Below are 22,320 nucleotides of genomic sequence, written 5' to 3'. Positions count from 1 at the left end.
GACAGAAGAGAAATAAAGATCTTAATATATTCCTCTGTCCTTTATATGTGTCTGTTAGCAACATGAAACATTTCACCTCATTTAGGTAAATGTTCTCTCTGGTATTTTTATAAATAATCTGGTACCATATAGTAGATGTATCCAATGTATGCTAATCACTCAGGCTGCTCTATGTGTATTTCCCATAAAGAAAAAAAAGGTATTAAGTCAGAAAGTCAGACAGTACACTTTAATGATCATTTGTCATAAGTATTATTTGTTATTGTATGCCTGGTGTTGTTATCGTAATGTCAAGAACAAGGAACTGAGTAAGTAATATATAATTCAGTAACTTCAGTCTTTTTCTGGTAAGAAAGAAAATACATATTTTACATGAAATGCTGTCAAGTGTTAGTAGACTAATAAACTTATTTATAAGTGATATTAGAAGTAGATACTGACAACTAATTTGTGTACAATTATTATTAACAAATTTTGGCAAAAAAGACTCAACAGAAAAATAAATGTCTGTCTACAACAGGAACTGTTTGTGTATTTTGCTTTTTACTTTATAGTTTCAAGTAACAAGAAAAAAATCTTGAAATGTGCATACAATCTTTGTTTATGTATGGAACTTATTGGTTATCAATGCAAGCCCAAATGTATGATAAGTGATTCAATCTTTTCTCTCCAGATAAAGATGTATATCTTAGAGTGTAGCAAATATCACAGTAGGCAATCTGAACATCAGACTACAACTGTTAAGAGATCATATATTATGCAGCTGAAGCAGGATCAGAGACTTCAATGCTGTGTTTGAGAGAGGCAGGTAAGTGCAAAAGCAGCGTCGAGCTCCTCTCGGTGGTGTCCAGCTGTTGATAACACAGTCTCTTCTGCTTGTAGTGCTGTTGAGAATGGAACCATTTAAGTATTCTAATACAGCCAACACTTGACAGGCAATAAAACTTAAAGTGACACATTTTATCATATAAGTTTGAATGCATAAGTGTGTGACACATACACACAGATATGGAAATTCCAGAATGGAAACCACAAATTAATATAAGAAAAGGCAACTACTCACCTGTGTGCAGTTGACGGGTCATGTACAGAAATGTAACAGATCAGGAGAATTTTTCTATTTCACAATTTATAAATGTAACAGGGATTTAAAAAAAAAAAAAAAAGACTTCAGAATGAGTCAAGCCAAAAGTAATTTCATGCTGAGGCACCTGAATGAGATACTGCAGTACCAGTACCGAAGCTTCTAAGTTATTTCAGATTTATTAAAATCAAACAACCCTTCTGTTTTTAACTCTTAGATGGTACATATCTGAATTGTTTCCACTTCACAAAATAAATCTTTTGGTTACTCTCCTGATACAACTTTGCAGTTTATCCATCCACTGGATTCAGTGCACCATTTCTGTGCATAAATATTACAAATGAAAAGCAGTTTCATATCAGAAATATATTCACCTGCAACTCAAGTCTTTGTGACTGTTATATTTACCTAGGGGTATAATCTCTTGTATACAACTCTAAAGAAAATATACAACATGAATTAAACTCTTATTTCTGAGAATGTATAAAGCTGACTAAGTGATTTTGAAATGACAGATTTGTAGAATTGCGTATATAGCATTAATGGTGGCACAAACCCCCCGCTCCCCACAAGCTCTTGGTTTGCCTTACTGTCACCATCAGAGATTAATGTTTTGATTCTCTCGTACTGGTAGTGCTGATGTGCATTGCTGCCCCACTGATATAAATGCCCACTGTAGTGCCTGTATCTATAATGGTGTCCACATTAGAAGGTGGGTTAATGCGCAGCAGCAGTGGGCAATAAACAGCGTGCTCCATCCAACAGCATAGTTCAAATGGCTCTGAGCACTATGGGACTTAACATCTGTGGTCATCAGTCCCCTAGAACTTAAAACTACTCAAACCTAACTAACCTAAGGACATCACACACATCCATGCCCAAAGCAGGATTCGAACCTGCGACCGTAGCAGTCGAACGGTTCCAGACTGAGCGCCTAGAACCGCGAGACCACCACGGCCGGCAACAGCATAGTTCTGTTGTTTCTCTCTGTAGGGAACACTTCAGGGTAAGCATAGAATATTTAGTGATGATTGTTAATTTAGGTATAATAAAAATAATTAGTTATTGTGGTGTTAATTATGGTTTGCATAAAGCATACATATGAAGTATTACATTAACAAGCAATGCCAATAGTTGTATAGGTGTATGAATTTTTGCAGGGAGAGTCAGAATCAGAAGCAGTGGGCCAGCAGGGCACTCACCCCAGCATTATCAGTGATCAGGGTAGGCTACATATAAAGTGTGTGATCTAATACGGAGACAGAGAGCACATTGCTGATGTTGGAATGTATTTTTTGTCTCTCTCTGTGTATTGTGCATCAGGCAGATGCCTTCTTACACACACACACACCACTCTAGTGTCAACTGCTGAGGTATTGAAGTTTACATCAGGAAATGGCTGGAAGCTACAAGAACAGCACATATAGACAAATAGTCTAATATGGCTACAATTATTACCAAAAAGTGGTTAGGTTTTGATGTCATCCTGAACTGCATCAAGACCTTCTTTACATTACAGTATCAAATCAGTGAGCATTAGGTGTGTTTCTGTTGTTTTGGATTACAGGCTAAACAGAGGGAATGGCTCTGATACCTGTAAGTTTTTATACTTAGAAATTACTGTTTGAAACACTTATCATTTCATTACATTTGACATGTTCTTTGACATCCATCTACATCTACATACAAACTTTGCAAACCACAGTGAAAAGTGTGAAAGAAGGTATTTCCCATTACACTACACATTGGGATTACTTCCTGTTCCATCTGTATATTAATATTGGAAAGAATGACTACTTAAACGTCTGTGTGCACCACACTGTAATTAGTCTAATCTTGTTTTTGTAAACCCATTCAGAACTTCACGTAAGGGCATTTTGTATATTCCTACATTCCTGATTTAATATGCTCTCTTACTCTCCCCTGATTCAGACCATGTGTGCTGCCCTCTTTTGTATATCCTCAACATTCCCCATTAGTCATATGTGGCATGGCTCCCACACACTTGAGCAGTATTCTAATAGAGGTCACGTCAGTGTCTTGTAAACAATCTCCTATGCTGACTGAGTGCATTTTCACAGTTTCCTACTAATGAACTGCAGTCTATAACCTATCTTATCTATAACTGACCCCATGTGATTATTTCACTTCATATAACCAATATCCAAAGCTGTATCCATCCTGATATTAATTAGGTAAACACTGCAACAGAAACACAATGGTTACCTGATGCATGTGTAGCCATTGCTGTTAGCACAAGTGAGTAGACCTGTTCAACAAATCTTTTTACATATTTATAGAGCCGTTCACGATACTTAAATTGCATCATTTGTAATTTGAGGTAATGTTTCAATGCACATTTTGAAGCCTTGTACTGAAAGAGTAATGGGCTTGGCATTAGTATAATTGATTACCATCAATTATCACAACTCTTGTGAAGAGCAATTTCTTTGTGCTACTTTCCAGATAGCATGTAAGTTTTCCAGTCATATTGTCATCATAGGAGGAGACTTTAACCATCCAACAATCAATTGGGAAAATTACCGTTTTGTCAGTGGTGGGCGTAGCAAGACATTCTGCAAAACATTACTAAATGCGTTCTCTGAGAACTACCTAGAACAGATTGTCAGAAAGTACATTGACACTGGAAATATACTGGATCTAATAGCAGCAAACAGACCTGATGCCTTTGGGGATATCTACATACACTGAGCGGTCAGAACATTGTGACCACTGACCTACTATTGATATAAACCCATCCAGCCAAAAGCAGCATCACCTGGCGAGGAATGACTGCTAGTCAGAAAAATGCACAATGCATTAGTATCAGTGAGTGTGCTGTCCATATGTAGAATGAGAAAGGTGTGCGATCTATCTGAATTTGACAGAGGACAGCTTTTGATGGCTTAGACGCTCAGCACGAGCATTTTGGAAATTGTATGACATGTTGGGTGTTCAAGAAGTATTGTGGTGAGTGTTTTCAATGTGTGGTGAAACAAAGGTGAAACCATGTGCAAACATCATGGGGTTGGCCGGCCACCCCTCATTACAGATGTTGGACAGGCTGATAAAACAGGATAGGTAGCAAACTGTAGTGGAACAACATCAGACTTTAATGCTGGGCAGAGTTCAAGTGTGTCAGAATACACTGTGCACTCCGAACAATGGACCTCTGCAGCCGGTGACCCATGCATTTACCAATGTTAAATAACACCACATTGGCAGTTATGACTGAAATGAGCACATGACCATTGGCACCAGACATTGGTGCAGTCACAGACCATTGCATAGTCATAGTCTGATGAATACTGATACCTTCTTCAATATGCCAATGGGAGAGCACAAATCCATCATTTTCCAGGGGAGAGCTCCCTGTTGCATGCACTGCAGGACGGAGACAAACTGGTGGCCACTCCATTATGCTCTGGGGAACATTTTCATGGGCATCCATGGTTCCAATGGAGCTTGTGCAAGGCACCGTGATGGCCAAGGAGTATTGTATATTGGTTGCAGACCACATACACCCCTTTATGAAGATCATGTTTCCAAGCGGCAGTGGCATTTTTCAGTGAGATGATGCACCACATCACAAGGGCCTCCCTTCCCAGAATTTGTGGGAATTAGGTGACTTGCGTGTGCAGCTGTGGTGCCACCTCCCTCCAGTGACCTACCAAGGCCTCATTGTTTCCATGCCACAATGTGTCACCACTGTTATCTTTGTCAAAGGTGGACACACTGACTATTAGATAGATGGTCATAATGTTCTGGATGATCAATGTAGAAAGGGTATCAGTGGCTATTAAGCAGTTGTAGCAGCAATGATTACCAAACTACAAGTGGTAACTGAAACAAATGGAAGGGTTCGAATGTCGGGCAAACTGGATAAAGAGGCAGTAGTATCATATCTCAATAAGGAATAGGGAACATTGAGCTCTGGATACGGAGCATGTAGAACTGTGGCTCAGGTTTGTCAAAGTGGACCATACGATTGCTAAATATATACCTAGTAGAATAGTTCATGATAAGAGGGACCCTCCATGGTACACAGTCACTGTAAAGTAACTTCTAAAGAAACATAGACTACTGCACTACTGTGTACATAGGGAGATACTGAATGAAACACATTTGGCTGTGAAGAGGACAATACAGGAAATCTTCAACAACTGCCATAGCAAAATATTATTGAAAGATCTCTCACAAAACTTAAAGAAATTCTGGGCATATGTAAAGGCTATTATGGGTACCAAAGTTATTGTCCAGACAGTCATAGACAAGACAGGTACTGAAATTGAGGGTAGCAAAGCATAAGTAAAAACAATGAATTCCAATTTCAAATATTCCTCTACAGATAAAAAAATTCAGGACTATTGCTCTAATTTAATTTTCACACTACTGTGAAGATGAATGATATAGCTAACAGTGTCAGTGGTGTTGAGAAACAGCTGGAACTGCTAAAATTGAACAAAGCTCCAGGGCCTGATCAAATTCATATTAGGTTCTATACCCAATTTGTGGCTGAGTTAGCCCCTCTTTTAATCATGATCTACCATAGATCCCTTGAAGAAAAAACCATGCAGTAGTTGGAGGAAAGCACAGATCACACTCATCTTCAAAAAGGGTAGCAGAAGTGATGTAAAAAACTACTGTCCAATATACATGACATTCATTTGTTGTAGAGTCTTAGAACATATTCTGATTTCAAATGTAATGAGGTATCTCAAACAGAATGACTTCCTCTGTGCCATCCAGCATGGTTGCTGAGAACATTGATCATGTGAAACCCAAATTGCACTTTTCTCACACGGTCTCCTGAAAGTGATGGATCAAGGTAGTCAGGGAGATTAAGCACTTCTCAGTTTCTAAAAAGCCTTTTAATCTGTTCCGTACCTACACTTACTGTAAAAAGTGCAGTTATATGGTGTATCATGCAAAATTTGTGAGTGGATTGAGGATTTCTTGACAGGGCAGCTGCAGATGTTATCTTGAATGGAGAGTAATTGACAGATGTAGATGTAACTTCGGCTGTACCCTAGTTAAGTGTGTTGGGTAACCACATTAATAACAGTCTCAAGACATTTTGCAGATGATGCAGTTGTCTGTAATGAATTACTGTTTGAAAAAGCTGCACAAATGTCCATTCAGAAGCTTGATAAGATTTAAAAGTGGTGCAAAGATTGGCAACTTGGTTTAAAATTTCATAAATGTAAAATTGCGCACTTCACAAAACGAAAAAACATATTATCTTCTGATTATGGAATTAACAAATCACAACTGGAATTGGTCAACTCATACAAATACCTGGGTGTAACCCTTTTTAGGGATATGAAATGGAGTTTTCACACAGGCTCAGTTATAGGTAATACAAGTGGTAGATAGGTTCATTGGTTGAATACTAGGGAAATGAAATTAGTCCACAAAGGAGACAGCTTACAAATCACTCATGTGACCCATGATAGAATGTTCTTCAACTATGTGGAACCTGTACCAAATAGTACTAACAGGGAATATTGAACTTATACAAGAGAAGGACCAGTAGAATGGTCACACATTTTTTTTATCCAAGGGAAAATGTCACAGAGATGCTGAAGAAACTGAATTGGCAGACATTTGACAATAGATGGAAACTACACCACAAAAGTCTGTTTACAAAGTTTGGAGAACCAGCTTTAAACGATGATTTTAGTGTTATACTATAGCTCCTACTGTATCACTTCCATAGGGATTGTGAGAACAAGATTATATTACTTACAATACACACACACACACACACACACACAAAGGCATTTAAACAGTCATTCCTTCCATGCTACACATATGAATGGAAGGGGAAGAAGCCCTAATAACTGGTACAATAGGAAGTACCATCTGCCATGCACTTCACAGTGGTTTGCATAGTGAGGGGGAAGATGAAGATGATGTCCACCCAATAACAGTGGTAAATGACCATTCTTAGGCTATCCATTTGTCAGGATGCACATGTACAGCTTTGGTCACTCAGCAACTGACTTACAAGTTTTTGCATACAGTCAGTGCCAGATGTGGACCTGAAGGGAAGCAGACTGTTAATCACAACCTGAGAAATAAATTCAGTGTTATGACAGAAAAAAAAACTTGGATCAGTGTATCATAATTTCAGGTATTATCAACAGTTAAATACTTAGTGTTTTGATTGTATAAATCAACAATTTTAAACTATTGCTTAGACTACAAATAGTAATTTTCTGGCATCATTATCATTTTTATCACTGTATTTAAGTCATCACTGTCACAGATAATGAAACTGAATCATCCAATGTGCAAAATGGGGTCACTATTGGCTTTTGCAAAAAAGTGAACACTGTTAATCTATGGGCATTGCTTTGCTTATTTCTTTCATTTTACTCATCTGACTGTCTTACCATACTTTACAGTGAGTGTGATGGAAGGAGGGAATGGAAGGAGCAGGTGTTAGCTGCTTTTGTCTGGCACACCTCTCTCACCACACACATCTTTCACCTTAAGACACTGTTTTAATCATTTTGTTGTCCATGATGAATGCACTAAAGGAACAATTTGACCAACTATCTTGTCCCTCTTAGAGGAATCTTTCTGATTTGATTCCCACAGGATCAAGTGAATGATGACCTCATAGTTGGATCCCTCTTGTGGTAATCCTTTTGTTTATCAACACTATGAGTTAGGTGCAGCATCATTGCGTTTTGCAGCATCATTGCATTTTGAATGTTTTTGTTGTTGCCTTTAGGACCATTATCTCTCCTTGAGGCATTCTTGAACAATTTTTTTCTTGCAACCTGTCCTTGAATACTACATTTACTGTAAAACTAACTCCCTGTGAGAAGGCTGGAACTATTGGCAAAATAGTATGCCTTTCCATATGGTAAAGGCACCTGCAAGCAGCTGAAAGCATGCAATACAGACCTCAGTGTATTTCCCTCCCTCAAAATTTGCAAGTTCAACATCTGTGGTAAGACATCAACTATCAAATTCACTGTGTGATTCCCCACTATGCTTTATCAACAACTGTGGAACACTGGCCCTAGATACTATGTACATTCGATAACTTCCTGGTAATCTAGCTCCTAGCTGATGCAACAGTTTCTCTGTGTACTATCAGGTGCTCAGAACCATATGATTCAACAATCTACCTTGCACAGTGAGGCTTCAGATTTTGATAAATAACACAAATGGCAAGAAATCTAGTCAAATAATTATGGGAGTATGAGAATCACTTTCTTCTTATTACCTGGGACATTCAGCCTGTGAGCCTTCCTGTAGTCTTGATTCGCCACTGCTTTCCATGTTATGTTTCTGGCTGACCATGTCACAAAACTATTACTAGGTTGGAATTTTTGAGCACTTTCAAGCCATTTATCTCTGAGGCACGTGTCCGCTTTTGGAGGCAATCCCGTTTCCATGTCAATGATTTGGACAAGTTGATCACTGTTTTCACTCCGCCTGCTGTCATTGAGGAATTTGTGCATCATGTGACTTTTGTATTTGTTCCTTGGTGGTAATGTTCTGAGATCAGACATGTGAGAATCGGTAGCAGGCGAGGTGATGTTGCATGACTGGTGGTGTACACTGGAGGCATCTATGACATATGGGATTTCGGATGCAGGGAGCTGGTGGTCACGGTGCAGTGCTGAGTAACTGTGATCCATTGCTGTTGCGTTAGCAACATAAGATAGTGCAGGTAATCCATCTGAGACCTCTACTTCACCATCTTGCTCTGAAACCAAAACCACGAAATCAAAAATTTTACTCAAAATGATTTTGTTAGTTGTACATTACATAAAAACTGTTAGTACTTCATGGTGAATTAGTCTGCTGAAAAAAGACATTTGAATCTGTGAAGGTATCATAGCATATACATAATATGTACACTACATGTGACTAACAATGATATGGAAATGGAAATGAAGTCCCTTTCCTCTTGACAGAGTGTAGGGGAACGATGCGGGAGATCCGCACCGCTGTACTAGGCAAGGTCCTATTGGAGGTGGTTTGCTGTTGCCTTCCTCTGACTGTAATGGGGATGAATGATGATGATGAAGAAGGCAACACAACAACACTCAGTCATCTCGGGGCATGTGACCCAGCGGGGAATTGAACCCAGGACCCTGTGCTCGGGAAGCAAGAACGCTACCGCCAGACCACGAGCTGTGGACTACAGTGATAAAGGATATGTAATTGAAGGTGGAGGGAGGGTGGGGAGAGAAAGGAAAGGAAAGGGAAGGAACTGATGGTATCAACATTGAGACTTTGTGTGGAATCAGAGGCAATGGTGAAAATGTGTGCCGGATTGGGATTCGAATGTGGGATCTACTGCTTAGTAGGCACTTGTGTTAACCACTCCGCCATCTGGACATAGTGTTATCGCAGATATGTGGACTATCTGGAAAGTCTCCCCAGCTGACTCACATTCACAACTAGTGCCACTATCCGCTGTCCCACTAGATTGGAATGTGAGTCAATCAGGGCACATGTCAAGAGAGTCTGTGCATTTGTGATAAACATTGTGCCTGGATGGTGCAGTGGTTAACGCAAATACCTAGTAAGCAGGAGATACTGGATTCAAATCCTGGTCTGGTATAAATTTTCACATGCCACCGCTGATTCCACACAAAGCCCAAAGGCAGCTGATATCTTTAGTTTCTTCCCTTTACTTTTTTTTCTCCCCCCCCCCTCCTCTCCTTACCCCAACTCCCCCCTCCACCATCAATTACATAACATGTATCACAAATGCAGATTCTGTGAGGTCTCTGTTCTTTCAGACACATTCAAAAGTACAGAAACCACACATTCATATAGTGTTATAAGTCTCTGCCAGGTCATCAGTTCAAACCAAAAGATACCATTTTCATGATTGTTTGCCATATGTAAAGAAATGCTGACATAGAGTATGTGTCTCTCTTAGCACATTGTTTAAGGACATATTTTTGCCATATGACTGACTGTAAAGAGTGCTTGTACAATATAGTCTTGTTTTGGTAGATGATCACAGAAACAAAAAAAGAGGGAGCTGTTGAAATGTGAAATTGGTACAAGGTCTATTCCTCTTGAATATCAGTAAACTCCGCTGACTTCTTTGTCCTCCATCAACAAAAGAATTACCCTTAACAGTGTTACATGCCCACGCTTCATGAGGTGGTCACTAGAGATATGGAATTTGGCCCACCGTATTGATGAATGTTTTGATGGGTAGGGAGCATTTGCTAGCTCCTCCCCAAACACTGTAAATTGTACTTCAAAATGGAGAATAGTGACACAAGCTGTCCCTCAGAGCTCTGTTCTCAGTACTATTCTCTTTCTGTTCTGTCTTAATGATTTGCCCATCAGTGTCAGCACTCCATCAGTTCTGTTTCCAGATGATAGGTCTGTTTTCGCTGAAAATTGTGAAGTGGGAAATATCCATGATTGTGTCATAAATACTCTTGATAGTTAAGAAACACATTTCCAGTGAAACAGGTTGCCTCTGAATATCTCAGAATTGTATATGGTACAATTCAAAACCCAAAGAGGCAAAGTGCCAGCGAATTAAAATAAGTTATAAAAATAAGGACAGAGCAGAAACGGAATCTGCCAAATTTCTAGGACTAAATCTAGATAAAAATTTAAATTGGAATACATACATTGAGTACCTTTTGAGTAAGTTATGTATTTTCACACAAAATTTCATGCTGATGTCAATAGTGGGTGGTAATCACCATTTGTATTTATCTCGCTAATGGCACGTTTGTGGATTCATGTTTACTGGAACATTTCTCCTTCTATTGCCATGTACCTTCAGCTATGTCAGTTTTCACTATTAATTACACTACTGGCCATTAAAATTGCTACATCACGAAGATGATGTGCTACAGATGCAAAATTTAACCAACAGGAAGAAGATGCTGTGATATGCAAATGATTAGCTTTTCAGAGCATTCACACAAGGTTGGCACCAGTGGTGACACCTACAACATGCTGACATGAGGAAAGTTTCCAACCAATTTATCATACACAAACAGCAGTTGACCGGCGTTGCCTGGTGAAACATTGTTGTGATGCCTCGTGGAACGAGGAGAAATGCGTACGATCACGTTTCCGACTTTGATAAAGGTCGGATTGTAGCCTATCACGATTGCGGTTTATCGTATCGCGACACTGCTGCTTGCGTTGGTCAAGATCCAATGACTGTTAGCAGAATATGGAATCCGTGGGTTCAGGAGGGTAATACGGAATGCCATGCTGCGTCCCAATGGCCTCGTATCACTAGCAGTATGTGATGTGGCTGCATGATCCTGTGTGGCTGAGTGTCAACTCCATATCTACATGGCATTCATGGGATCCTGATGTAATTTTACATAACATTAAACTGCAGTCTCTATAGGCCAAAATCTTGATGCTACCAAATTCTGACATGTGGTGGTAGATGTTTTTCTTTTTTATATGGAGCATGAAACAATCTTCTCAAAAACAACCCAATATTCAAATGTGATTTCTGAATGAGCAACCCTCTGCATAAAAATTTCTTAGGTACAGAATGTAGATGGGTTCCTCTAACTACTTTGTGTGGTATCACTTAAATGGCAATCTGCTGCATTCACAATCATGCACACCAAATTTGTGTTTCTTGCATTACGACTTCAAGGTTTTACAATTTTAACTGCCAGCTGTACCATATGAACACTTGTCAAATGGGCTATCACATCATAAGCAGTAAGTACCAAAGATGTAAGAGTTGGTATTTAAACAGCTAGTTGATTACTCACTTACAGCATCCTCATTGTGAGATGCTTGCTGACTTACCAGTATCGACAGTGTCGCATTCATCCCAGATACTGTCATCTGAGGAAATGCTGAATCTCTCGATGTTGCCTTGTGTCTTCCTGCTGTAGTTTTTGATGAGCGATGTCCATGTGCAGTGGTGTTCTGTTCCACAGCCTGCATTCTTCAACTTCCGTCTCCAGTTGGCAAACCAATTGCAGATCTGGAAAGGAAAGAAGTATGTTACTTAACAATGAAAAAGAGTAACAAGAAAATAAAGCCGCATCTGATACAACACATGTAAAATAAAATGCTGACTTGAATTTTACCAGAAAACACGTTATTTCATTCTACAGGGTGTCCAAAAAGACTTTCCCTGATTACATAAATTGATAACTCAGGCTAGAAGTAAGATACAAATATGAAACTTGTGTCAAATTGTTTACAACTATCAAAAATTTTTTCTGTTTTAGGTTCACAGCACGTAAGTAGTGGATGAGGTGCAGTGCCCAAGAAGCTGTGTTAACCAATCAGGAGAAGGCACAGTGTGTCCTGTGGTACCATGAGACACGATCACCAACCACAGTGCAGAGACACTTCCAGACAACATTTGGAAGGAATCCACCTGATGTCAACAGCATTAAAGCCTGGTATGAGAAGTTCAAGAACACAGCATTGGTTGCTGACCTACCGAGGTCTGATCGACCAAGAATCTCAGCAGACAGGGTAAAAGCTGTAAGGCAGTCTTTTCTGCAAAGTCCGAAGAAATTGGTGCGCAGGGCCTCACATGAATTGCAGATGCGAAAAAGCTCTCTCCATGACATTTTACACAAACGTTTATTGTTTTGTGCATACAAAGTACAAATTGTTCAGGCCTTGTTGCCCAATGACAGTACATGTCAATATGACTTTGCGGTCGAAATGCTATCACGTATTGAGGACGATGATGGTTATCTCAGACGAATTGCCTTTTCCAATGAAGCGACCTTTTTTGTCAGTGGAGTAGTGAATTGCCATAATGTGCGCATTTGGGGTTCACAACCCCGTGGCGAGGTCATGGAGTGCACCAGAGATCAAATTAAGGGGCCATTCTTCTTCGCTGAGGCCATAATGTGCGCATTTGGGGTTCACAACCCCATGGCGAGGTCATGGAGTGCACCAGAGATCAAATTAAGGGGCCATTCTTCTTCACTGAGGCTACCATCACATCTGCAGTGTATCTGGACATGTTGCAAATGTATGCTGTTCCTCAGCTGCTTCAGTATCACCCCAATGTCTTGTTTCAGCAAAATGGTGCACCGCTTCATTGGGGTTTGGACGTCCATGCCTATCTCGATATGACCTTTCCTGCGTGATGGATTGGTCATGATGGGCCAACGGTTTGGCCTCCATGCTCTCCTGACATAATCCCATTAGACTTCTTTTTATGGGGTTACGTCGAGGACGTGTACCAGATCTTGAAACCCTGCGGCAATGGATAACCAGTCGTTGAATCGATCCCTCCAGTGATGTTGGCTAATGTGTGGACGGAAATTAAATATTGCCTAGATGTGCTACGTGCTACGAAGGGTGCTGATGTGGAAGTTTACTGATGTGTGAAAAAAACTTTGATAGTTTGTAAACAATTAGACACCAGTTTCATATTTGTATCTACCTTCTAGCCTGAGCAGTCGCGGCTCGTAATTAAAGGCTCTGAGGCGGAGCCGCCCCAAAATATATGTTAAAGTAAATTTCGCAAGAACATATTACAAAATTTAAATTATCAGGACGAATTTCGCACATTTCCCATTCCGATTAAAATGATGACGGTCAACGATTTTGGAACTGTTAGTATCGATAGATGTTTTCCGAACGGCTAGTAGTGTTTAGGCTGCGCCTTGGAACGTCCGTAAGCTGCATGTAGTAGCGGTATGGGGGCGTGGCTTCTACATAGTACTGCTCTTTATGGGCGACCCGAAGGCTCAGAGCTTGCAGCCTAAGGGTGTCATACCAACCACCACACGTTTTTCACGTTCCACTATCTATGTAATAAAGGAATGTAGAGTGGCCGAAACTTCGCTATCCAATCTCTGTCTCTGCACATCTCTACTACGCTTCGATGCGTCATTAATCGACGTTTAGTATTATTGTTTTGATAATGTTTTACATAGTTGTTTTGTTTCTACCATTGGCTATTTTATCCACATTTACATTAAGTTTGCAAATATGCCGCCAGAGTGCACTAGACGACCGTAACTACAGGCTCTCTAACCTTAACAACGGTACTGCCATCTAGCGAGAGTTTCATAAGTGATTAGAGGACATAGCGCGCGAAATTTGTCCCGTGAATTTACTTTCCTTGCTTGCTGATGCTGACTGCTTATGTTGATATCGTGTGATATTAGCAAGTTTCTTTTTCGGAGTGTATTTTGCAAGATTTTAGTGAGTTTTACTTGCTTGTGAATATCTGCGACATACCGCAAGTGTGAAACCGGCGCAATATGAATTCAGTGTGCAATTTAATAGGTAAAAACTTGGAACACGGCCATAGGATGCAAGTGAAAGAACTTGGTGCACCCAGACCCGATCCAACGATCAATCAAGAACAGAAACAGTGCAAATCTAGGCAAGGATACAAACGCAGTTTTAATAGAGCAATTTACGATGCCGCTGAGTGGTTGTGTGGTTGTGAAGTGAAATATGCATTTTTGTGTTTCACCTGTCTTCGTACAAATAGTACTGATAGTGCCTGGACTGAAACTGGTATCACTGACCAAAATAATTTTCACGCAAAGGTGAAAAAACATAATTACAGCGAAAAACATTTAACTTCGAGCTTTGGAGGTAAACTACAATAAACGCCTTAAATTTAGAACTGAAAACACCAAAAATATTAAGCAACCGCAAAGTTAACATTCATCGCATTAAAGATCTCCCCGAAATGCGTCTTTTCATATGATTTGCTGCAAAGTGTCAGAAAATGTAATGATGACGTATAAAAACACTAACCAAAGATTTTAACTCGAAGTTAGCTTCTAATGAGATTTAATAAATTAATACCTGATTATAGAAGACACAGTACGTAAAATTATGGGTAGAGAGTGATCTGCCCACCCCCCTCCCCCTGAATTCTTAGTTGTTTATGTCAGACTAGTCTGTAACGTAACCAGAGGTCTATATTGGCTCCGATTGATAAATGCAGCAGCCTTCCCCAGTATAGAAACCACGAGCCGCGCCTGAGCCTGAGTTATCAATTTATGTAATCAGGGAAAGACTTTTCGGACATCCTGTAGTATTTTGGATAGAACTTTTTACAAGGCACATTTTAGGTGATTTATGCTCTTCTTTTTTGGTATGGACGACCTTTACATAAGTTAAAAAACCAAACTCCGCCCAAACAGGCCCTGAAGGCCCGATGATAGCAACTAGCTGTCATGTCATCCTCAGCCTGCAAGCATCACTGGATGTGGATATGGAGAGCCATGTGGTCAGCACGCCACTGTCATAGCCATATGTCAGTTTACAAGGCTGGAGTTGCTGGTTCTCAGTCAAGTAGCTCCTCAGTTCGCCTCACAAGGGCTGAATGCCCATACAGGTGCTATCCCTACCTGACAATGCTTAACTTTGTGTGATCTGACAGGAAGCAGTGACACCGTTGTGGCAAGCCTGTTGGCCTAGACCTTTTGATGCATATGATAAATTGAATTCTTGATAGGATAATGTCATTGCAGCTACATTATCTCTTTCTCTCTTAACCAAAATATGCAAATAAAGGGAACATCATGTTTAAGAACCCAGTGCAGTATCACTCCTAGTGTTAGTGAAGATCACATCAATAAGTATGTTATCATTTTAAATGAAGCAAACATACATGGAAAAAAATATTTTTTACTCTTAAATCTTATAGTATAACTTGAAACAACTCTGTTCTTAAAAATGCTTATAAGGTATTTCCTGTCATCAGGGTTGTTATTCAGTCACTTATACAACCGCTAGCATGATGCCAGTTGGTTCATGTTACTCAAGGCAACTGGGCAGAAATAGCAATAAAACATTTTACTAGTCTATGAGCTACAGTCTACATATTCTGGATCCTTAACATACTTACAAGTTTTTGTTTCTTGTAGGTGAAATGACTCAATGAAAACATCAATTGGAGGGCTGGGTGAATGAATTTCTGTTTGGTAAAGTCCAGACTATCACCAGTATGCCGCTGCCTGGAGATGTGTTAAATAATGCAAACACTCATTGGGCAGATTAAAGCTGTGTGCCAGATTGAGACTCAAATTTGGAATTTTTGCTTTTTTGCAGACAAGTCTCACTGACTGAGCTATCCAGGCATGATTCACATCCAGCTTTCTCAGCTTTGCTTTCTGCAATACCTTATCTCTGTTTTTTTCCAAATTTCGCAGAACCTCTCCCGCACATCTTGAGGAACTAGCACTAATTTTATTTCCAGTGTGTCAGTTCAGTAAAATATGTGGAAGAACTTCTGTGAAATTTGGGAAAAAAAGGAGATAAGGCATTGGAGAAAATAAAGCTGTGAGGGTAGGCTGCAAGTCATTCTTGGATAGCTCAGTCAGTGAGCACTTACCTGCAGAAGACAAAAGTCCCACATTTGAGTCCCTGTATGGCATTCAGTTTTAATGTGCCAGAATATTTCAAATCACTGCACACTCCACTGCAGAGTGAAACTTCATTATGGAAACACAAACATTTGATTGTTATTCCAAATTATCTTTATAAAATCCTGGAGTCCTTCTACCACTGTTACAACCATCTGGTTTCTAGATGCATATTGATGAATGCTCTTTGGAAAAGGTACATCAAACTTCTGTATGAATCATTGATAGCCAAAGCCGGAGAGTAATTGATGGTCTAACTGTAATTGGTACACAGTCTTTCATGTTGGTACCATTGTTACCAGTTCTCAAATGGTTCAAATGGCTCTGAGCACTATGGGACTTAACTTCTGAGGTCATCAGTCCCCTAGAACTTAGAACTACTTATACCCAACTAACCTAAGGACATCACACACATCCATGCCCGAGGCAGGATTCGAACCTGCGACTGTAGCGGTCTCACGGTTCCAGACTGTAGCGCCTAGAACCACTCGGCCACCCCGGCCGGCTACCAGTTCTCGACCAGTTGCTTTTACGATATATTGAAAATAGTGTTTCAACATTTTGGAAAAGGTATGTATCCAGCATCAGTTCACGAGTTAAAGTTTCGGAAGCTGTTCACTCACTCACTCAATCAATAACTCACAACATTTGCAAAGCTTCCTTCCTCATCTGGTTGCAGATTAAGCAGTGTTTGCTGTTCCTGCTTCTGCCTTGGGTTGAGTGTTGTGCGGCCTCTTGACGTTGACCTCTTTCTCTCATTGTCACATGTTTTTCCATCCTCTTGTTGCATGGCATGACTAAGACGCACCATGTCTGGACACCTCATAGTTGACAGCCACTGTAGTTAGTTGCCCAGCCCATTGACGAGTCGGTTGTTTGATTTCTCATGCTACCACCTAGAATTTTCTTGCAGAATGCCGGAATCGATCTTGGAGCGTCCGAATTCCGGCAATCTGATGACAGTCCCTCATCGGGAAGTCTGTAGGAAGGTGCATCACCAGCCGAAGAGTTTTGTTCTGTACCATTTGCAGCATCTTGAATGATGTATTAGTGGCGTTTCGCCACACCTTGGTGGCGTACTCGAGCACTGTGCTGATAACTGCTAGATACAGTGTGATGCCACAGTGTGAGGGCAGCAGCATCGTATGATTTGGAAAGGCATAAAGTAAGCGCAACCTTCCCAGCACTTTACCTCTCGCCCACCATATAGGTGCCTTGCACATCAGGCACCAGCCCAGGGTGATGTCGAGATACTGACTATTGAGTGACCAAGGGATAGGCTGGCCGGGGTGGCCGAGCGGTTCTAGGCGCTACAGTCTGGAACCGCGCGACTGCTACGGTCGCAGGTTCTAATCCTGCCTCGGGCATGGATGTGTGCGATGTCCTTAGGTTAGTTAGGCTTAAGTGGTTCTAAGTTCGAGGGGACTGATCACCTCAGAAGTTAAGTCCCATAGTGCTGAGAGCCATTTGAACCAACCAAGGCATAGGACCACTCACAATTCACACTGGATGTAGATTAGCTGGCAACTTCTGCTTGGTGATGACCTCTGCTTGGTTTTTGGCTACATTGAAATTGAGCTGCCATTTGGTGGCTCTGGCCCCAAGCTCATTGCAGGCCATCTGTAGGTGACAGTGCGTTGAGGCTCTGTGTAAATAGTGCAATATCATTGACATATGAAACCAGCTGAACTACCAGGTCTTTGGGACTGATAAGAGGGAGTACAAAAGGGGCCTGAGCAGAGACCCCTGTGGTGGACCCATTCTGATGTGACTTGCTCTTGATGTGACTCCTTTGGCACACACATGGAATGTCTGTCCACTCAGACAGATTTGCAGCAGGCAGGCATGTGACACAGGTACCCCCTGCACAAGCTTCATGACACATGCTGTCGAAGGCTCTCGAGACATCAAGGGCAGCACCTCTAGGTGCTTGCGATGCTCCATTGTCCCCATAGTCTGCACCACCGCAGTAGGAGTTCTTGTTGCGTGGAACAGCCCTCTGGGAAGCCCTCCCTGCCATTGAGCCTCAGTCTCTTGATGTAGAGCTTGTGGAAGACCATGGTGAAGGAGGGCAGCAAGCTGAAAATTCTGCACCAGCCTGGCGTTCTCTCCCGCCTTTGGAATGGCTACTACTTCCGTGTGTTTCTCTGTGGACGGATAGCGGCAGGTTCGGAGAATGATGTTGAAGATCGCCATCAGGATATGCACCGCATCTGCTAATAGCTGCTTCAGTAGGGTGTTGTCCATATGGTCCCACCCTCCTGCTTTCCTGGGTTTCAGGTGAGCGAGCTGTTGTCGATGACGCCTCTGTTTGCCAGGAACACCTGCAATCATCCGCTACCAGGCGGATGTGGTCTGTCATGAGCCAGCGTGAAACTAGCCGCGAATATGTCGGCTAGGACTTGGCTTTGGAGTCTAGTTCTGAGATAACATCGCGCCCCACTTGCAGCGGCGGTATGCGCTGCCTCCATCTCAGGAACTCATTCATCATAGTCCAGGCGCTCTCGCCGTCGATCCTGAGCGTGGCAATCTTGCCAGCCCACTCTCGATTCCAGTGGTTGGCGACTGCAGCTGCAATGTCAAGACAGAGTCGATTTAGCAGCCGTTTGATGGCGGGATTCCTCGTGATCTGCCACTCACGAAAGATCCGATTCATTTCGTTTATGACCTGGCGGATGTCCGGTGGAAGTTGTCGAGAGTTGTCCTTTAGCTTCCAAGGTCGGCCAGGAGTGGCCGCATCAGCGGCGTCCAGGACAAGGCGCGAGAATGCAGCGAGTACTGCGTCTGCATGGCGGCGACTGTCTTGGCCAAGTGCACTCGGAAGTGCTCCCAGTCGACGTCTCGGAAGCTGTTCGCTTACTTAAAATAGTGCGCACCCGGAAAGGCTGATTTCTCTTTTTATTGTCGAGTTATTTCCAGAAATATAAGCACTTCTGGTCCGGAAATGTACTGCCACAAACATTACTGGGCAACAGTGTCTAGCAATGTTGCTGAACATGGCCAGCAATGTTGGCAGTCAACAGTGTCAGGTCATATTGGTGGCAAGGCGCAATTTAATGACCCATCAAAATGCTCTTTGGGCGGTGATCTGATGGCGTCACGACTCGAGACTTACACGGTTACATACAAACAGTTCGGATTGTTGAGCTTGTCTGAATTTGAAAATACACTGTTGTGGAGAACTTAAGGACGGATAACTTTCGTATGATGTGTCACTACCTAGAAACATAGTTCGATAGAATTTGGACCAGACATAGAAAGAAGTGCCTTGGTATAGTACAAAGATAACTGAAAGATATATGCAATGAGACGAACAGAAATGATGCTATTAGTCATTGCTTCATAGATGAACAGATGAAACAGTTCGAGCGAATCACAACTTCCCTGTTTCACACCATTTTTAATCCAAGCACTGTGTTCTTGGTCTTCCACTCTTATTGTTCCCCCTTGGCTCTTGTACAATTTGTACATTAGTCGTCTTTCCTTATAGCTAGCCCCTATTTTACTCACAATTTCGTACATCTTGCACTATTTGACATTGTTGAACGCTTTTTCCAGGTAGACGAATCCTGTGAACGTGTCTTTATTTTCCTTCAGTCTTGCTTCCACTACTAACTACACTCCTGGAAATTGAAATAAGAACACCGTGAATTCATTGTCCCAGGAAGGGGAAACTTTATTGGCACATTCCTGGGGTCAGATACATCACATGATCACACTGACAGAACCACAGGCACATAGACATAGGCAACAGAGCATGCACAATGTCGGCACTAGTACGGTGTATATCCACCTTTCGCAGCAATGCAGGCTGCTATTCTCCCATGGAGACGATCGTAGAGATGCTGGATGTAGTCCTGTGGAACGGCTTGCCATGCCATTTCCACCTGGCGCCTCAGTTGGACCAGCGTTCGTGCTGGACGTGCAGACCGCGTGAGACGACGCTTCATCCAGTCCCAAACATGCTCAATGGGGGACAGATCCGGAGATCTTGCTGGCCAGGGTAGTTGACTTACACCTTCTAGAGCACGTTGGGTGGCACGGGATACATGCGGACGTGCATTGTCCTGTTGGAACAGCAAGTTCCCTTGCCGGTCTAGGAATGGTAGAACGATGGGTTCGATGACGGTTTGGATGTACCGTGCACTATTCAGTGTCCCCTCGACGATCACCAGTGGTGTACGGCCAGTGTAGGAGATCGCTCCCCACACCATGATGCTGGGTGTTGGCCCTGTGTGCCTCGGTCGTATGCAGTCCTGATTGTGGCGCTCACCTGCACGGCGCCAAACACGCATACGACCATCATTGGCATCAAGGCAGAAGCGACTCTCATCGCTGAAGACGACACGTCTCCATTCGTCCCTCCATTCACGCCTGTCGCGACACCACTGGAGGCGGGCTGCACGATGTTGGGGCGTGAGCGGAAGACGGCCTAACGGTGTGCGGGACCGTAGCCCAGCTTCATGGAGACGGTTGCGAATGGTCCTCGCCGATACCCCAGGAGCAACTGTCCCTAATTTGCTGGGAAGTGGCGGTGCGGTCCCCTACGGCACTGCGTAGGATCCTACGGTCTTGGCGTGCATCCGTGCGTCGCTGCGGTCCGGTCCCAGGTCGACGGGCACGTGCACCTTTCGCCGACCACTGGCGACAACATCGATGTACTGTGGAGACCTCACGCCCCACGTGTTGAGCAATTCGGCGGTACGTCCACCCGGCCTCCCGCATGCCCACTATACGCCCTCGCTCAAAGTCCGTCAACTGCACATACGGTTCACGTCCACGCTGTCGCGGCATGCTACCAGTGTTAAAGACTGCGATGGAGCTCCGTATGCCACGGCAAACTGGCTGACACTGACGGCGGCGGTGCACAAATGCTGCGCAGCTAGCGCCATTCGACGGCCAACACCGCGGTTCCTGGTGTGTCCGCTGTGCCGTGCGTGTGATCATTGCTTGTACAGCCCTCTCGCAGTGTCCGGAGCAAGTATGGTGGGTCTGACACACCGGTGTCAATGTGTTCTTTTTTCCATTTCCAGGAGTGTACAACATCAGAATTCTCTGTGGTGCTTTTACCTTTCCTGAAGCCAAAGTGATTGTCGCCTAACACAACATCAGTTTTCTTTTCCATTCTTCTGTATATTATTCCTGTCAGCAACTTGGGTAAGTGAGCTGTTAAGCTGATTGTGCTATAATTCTCGCACTTGTCGGCTCTTGCAATCTTCGGAATTGCGTGGATGATGTTTATCTGAAATGGTACATCGCCAGACCCATACGCTCTACACATCAAAGTCTACAGTCGTTTTGTTGCCACTTCTCCCAATGACTTTAGGAATTCTGATGGAATGTTATCTATCCTTCTGTCTTATTTGATCTTCAGCCTTCGAAAGCTCTTTTAAATTCTGATTCTAGTACTATTTCCCCTCTCTTCTATACTGAGTTCTTTTTCTTCTTCTATCACATCATCAGACAAGTCTTCTTGCTCACAGAGACCTTCAATGTACTCTTTTCACCTACCCTCTGCGTTTAACAGTGGAATGCCCATTGTACTCTTAATGTTACCATCCTTGCTTTTAATTTCACCGAACGCTATTTTGACTTTCCTGTGTGCTGAGTCAGTCCTACCGACAACCATTAATTTTTCAGTTTCTTCACTTTTTCATGCAGCCATTTCGCCTTAGCTTCCCTGCACTTCCTATTTATTTCACTCCTGAGTGACTAGTATTTCTGTGTTCCTGAATTTCCCTGCTCAGTTTTGTACTTCCTTCTTTCGCCGACCAACTAAAGTATTTCTGCTCCTACCCATGGTTTCTTTGTAGTACCTAAGCTTTTCTTTCCAAGTTCAGTGATTGCCCTTTTTAGATAAGGAAAAGTCGGGAAAGAGGACGC

General features: G+C 42.3%; 1 protein-coding gene across 2 annotated transcripts in view; it reads right to left on the bottom strand.

Moving 5' to 3' along the window:
• Nucleotides 1-486: 486 nt before the first annotated feature.
• Nucleotides 487-22,320, bottom strand: part of LOC126234643 (homeobox protein Mohawk) — a 121,747-nt gene continuing 99,913 nt past the window's right edge. Inside the window, exons 4-6 of one of the 2 annotated variants that reach the window (XM_049943373.1) lie at nt 11,876-12,056; nt 8,328-8,813; nt 487-884 (exon numbers count right to left, since the gene is read on the bottom strand). In XM_049943373.1, the coding sequence (XP_049799330.1) occupies nt 784-884; nt 8,328-8,813; nt 11,876-12,056 (768 nt within the window). In that variant the 3' untranslated portion in view covers nt 487-783. The remainder of the gene's footprint in view (nt 885-8,327; nt 8,814-11,875; nt 12,057-22,320) is intronic. The other variant, XM_049943372.1, reaches the window with a different exon arrangement.

This window comes from Schistocerca nitens, chromosome 2 (genome assembly GCF_023898315.1).
Source record: "Schistocerca nitens isolate TAMUIC-IGC-003100 chromosome 2, iqSchNite1.1, whole genome shotgun sequence".
Lineage (NCBI taxonomy): Eukaryota > Metazoa > Arthropoda > Insecta > Orthoptera > Acrididae > Schistocerca > Schistocerca nitens.
Note: the sequence above shows the minus strand (reverse complement) of the source record. Positions and strands in the feature narration are given on the sequence as shown.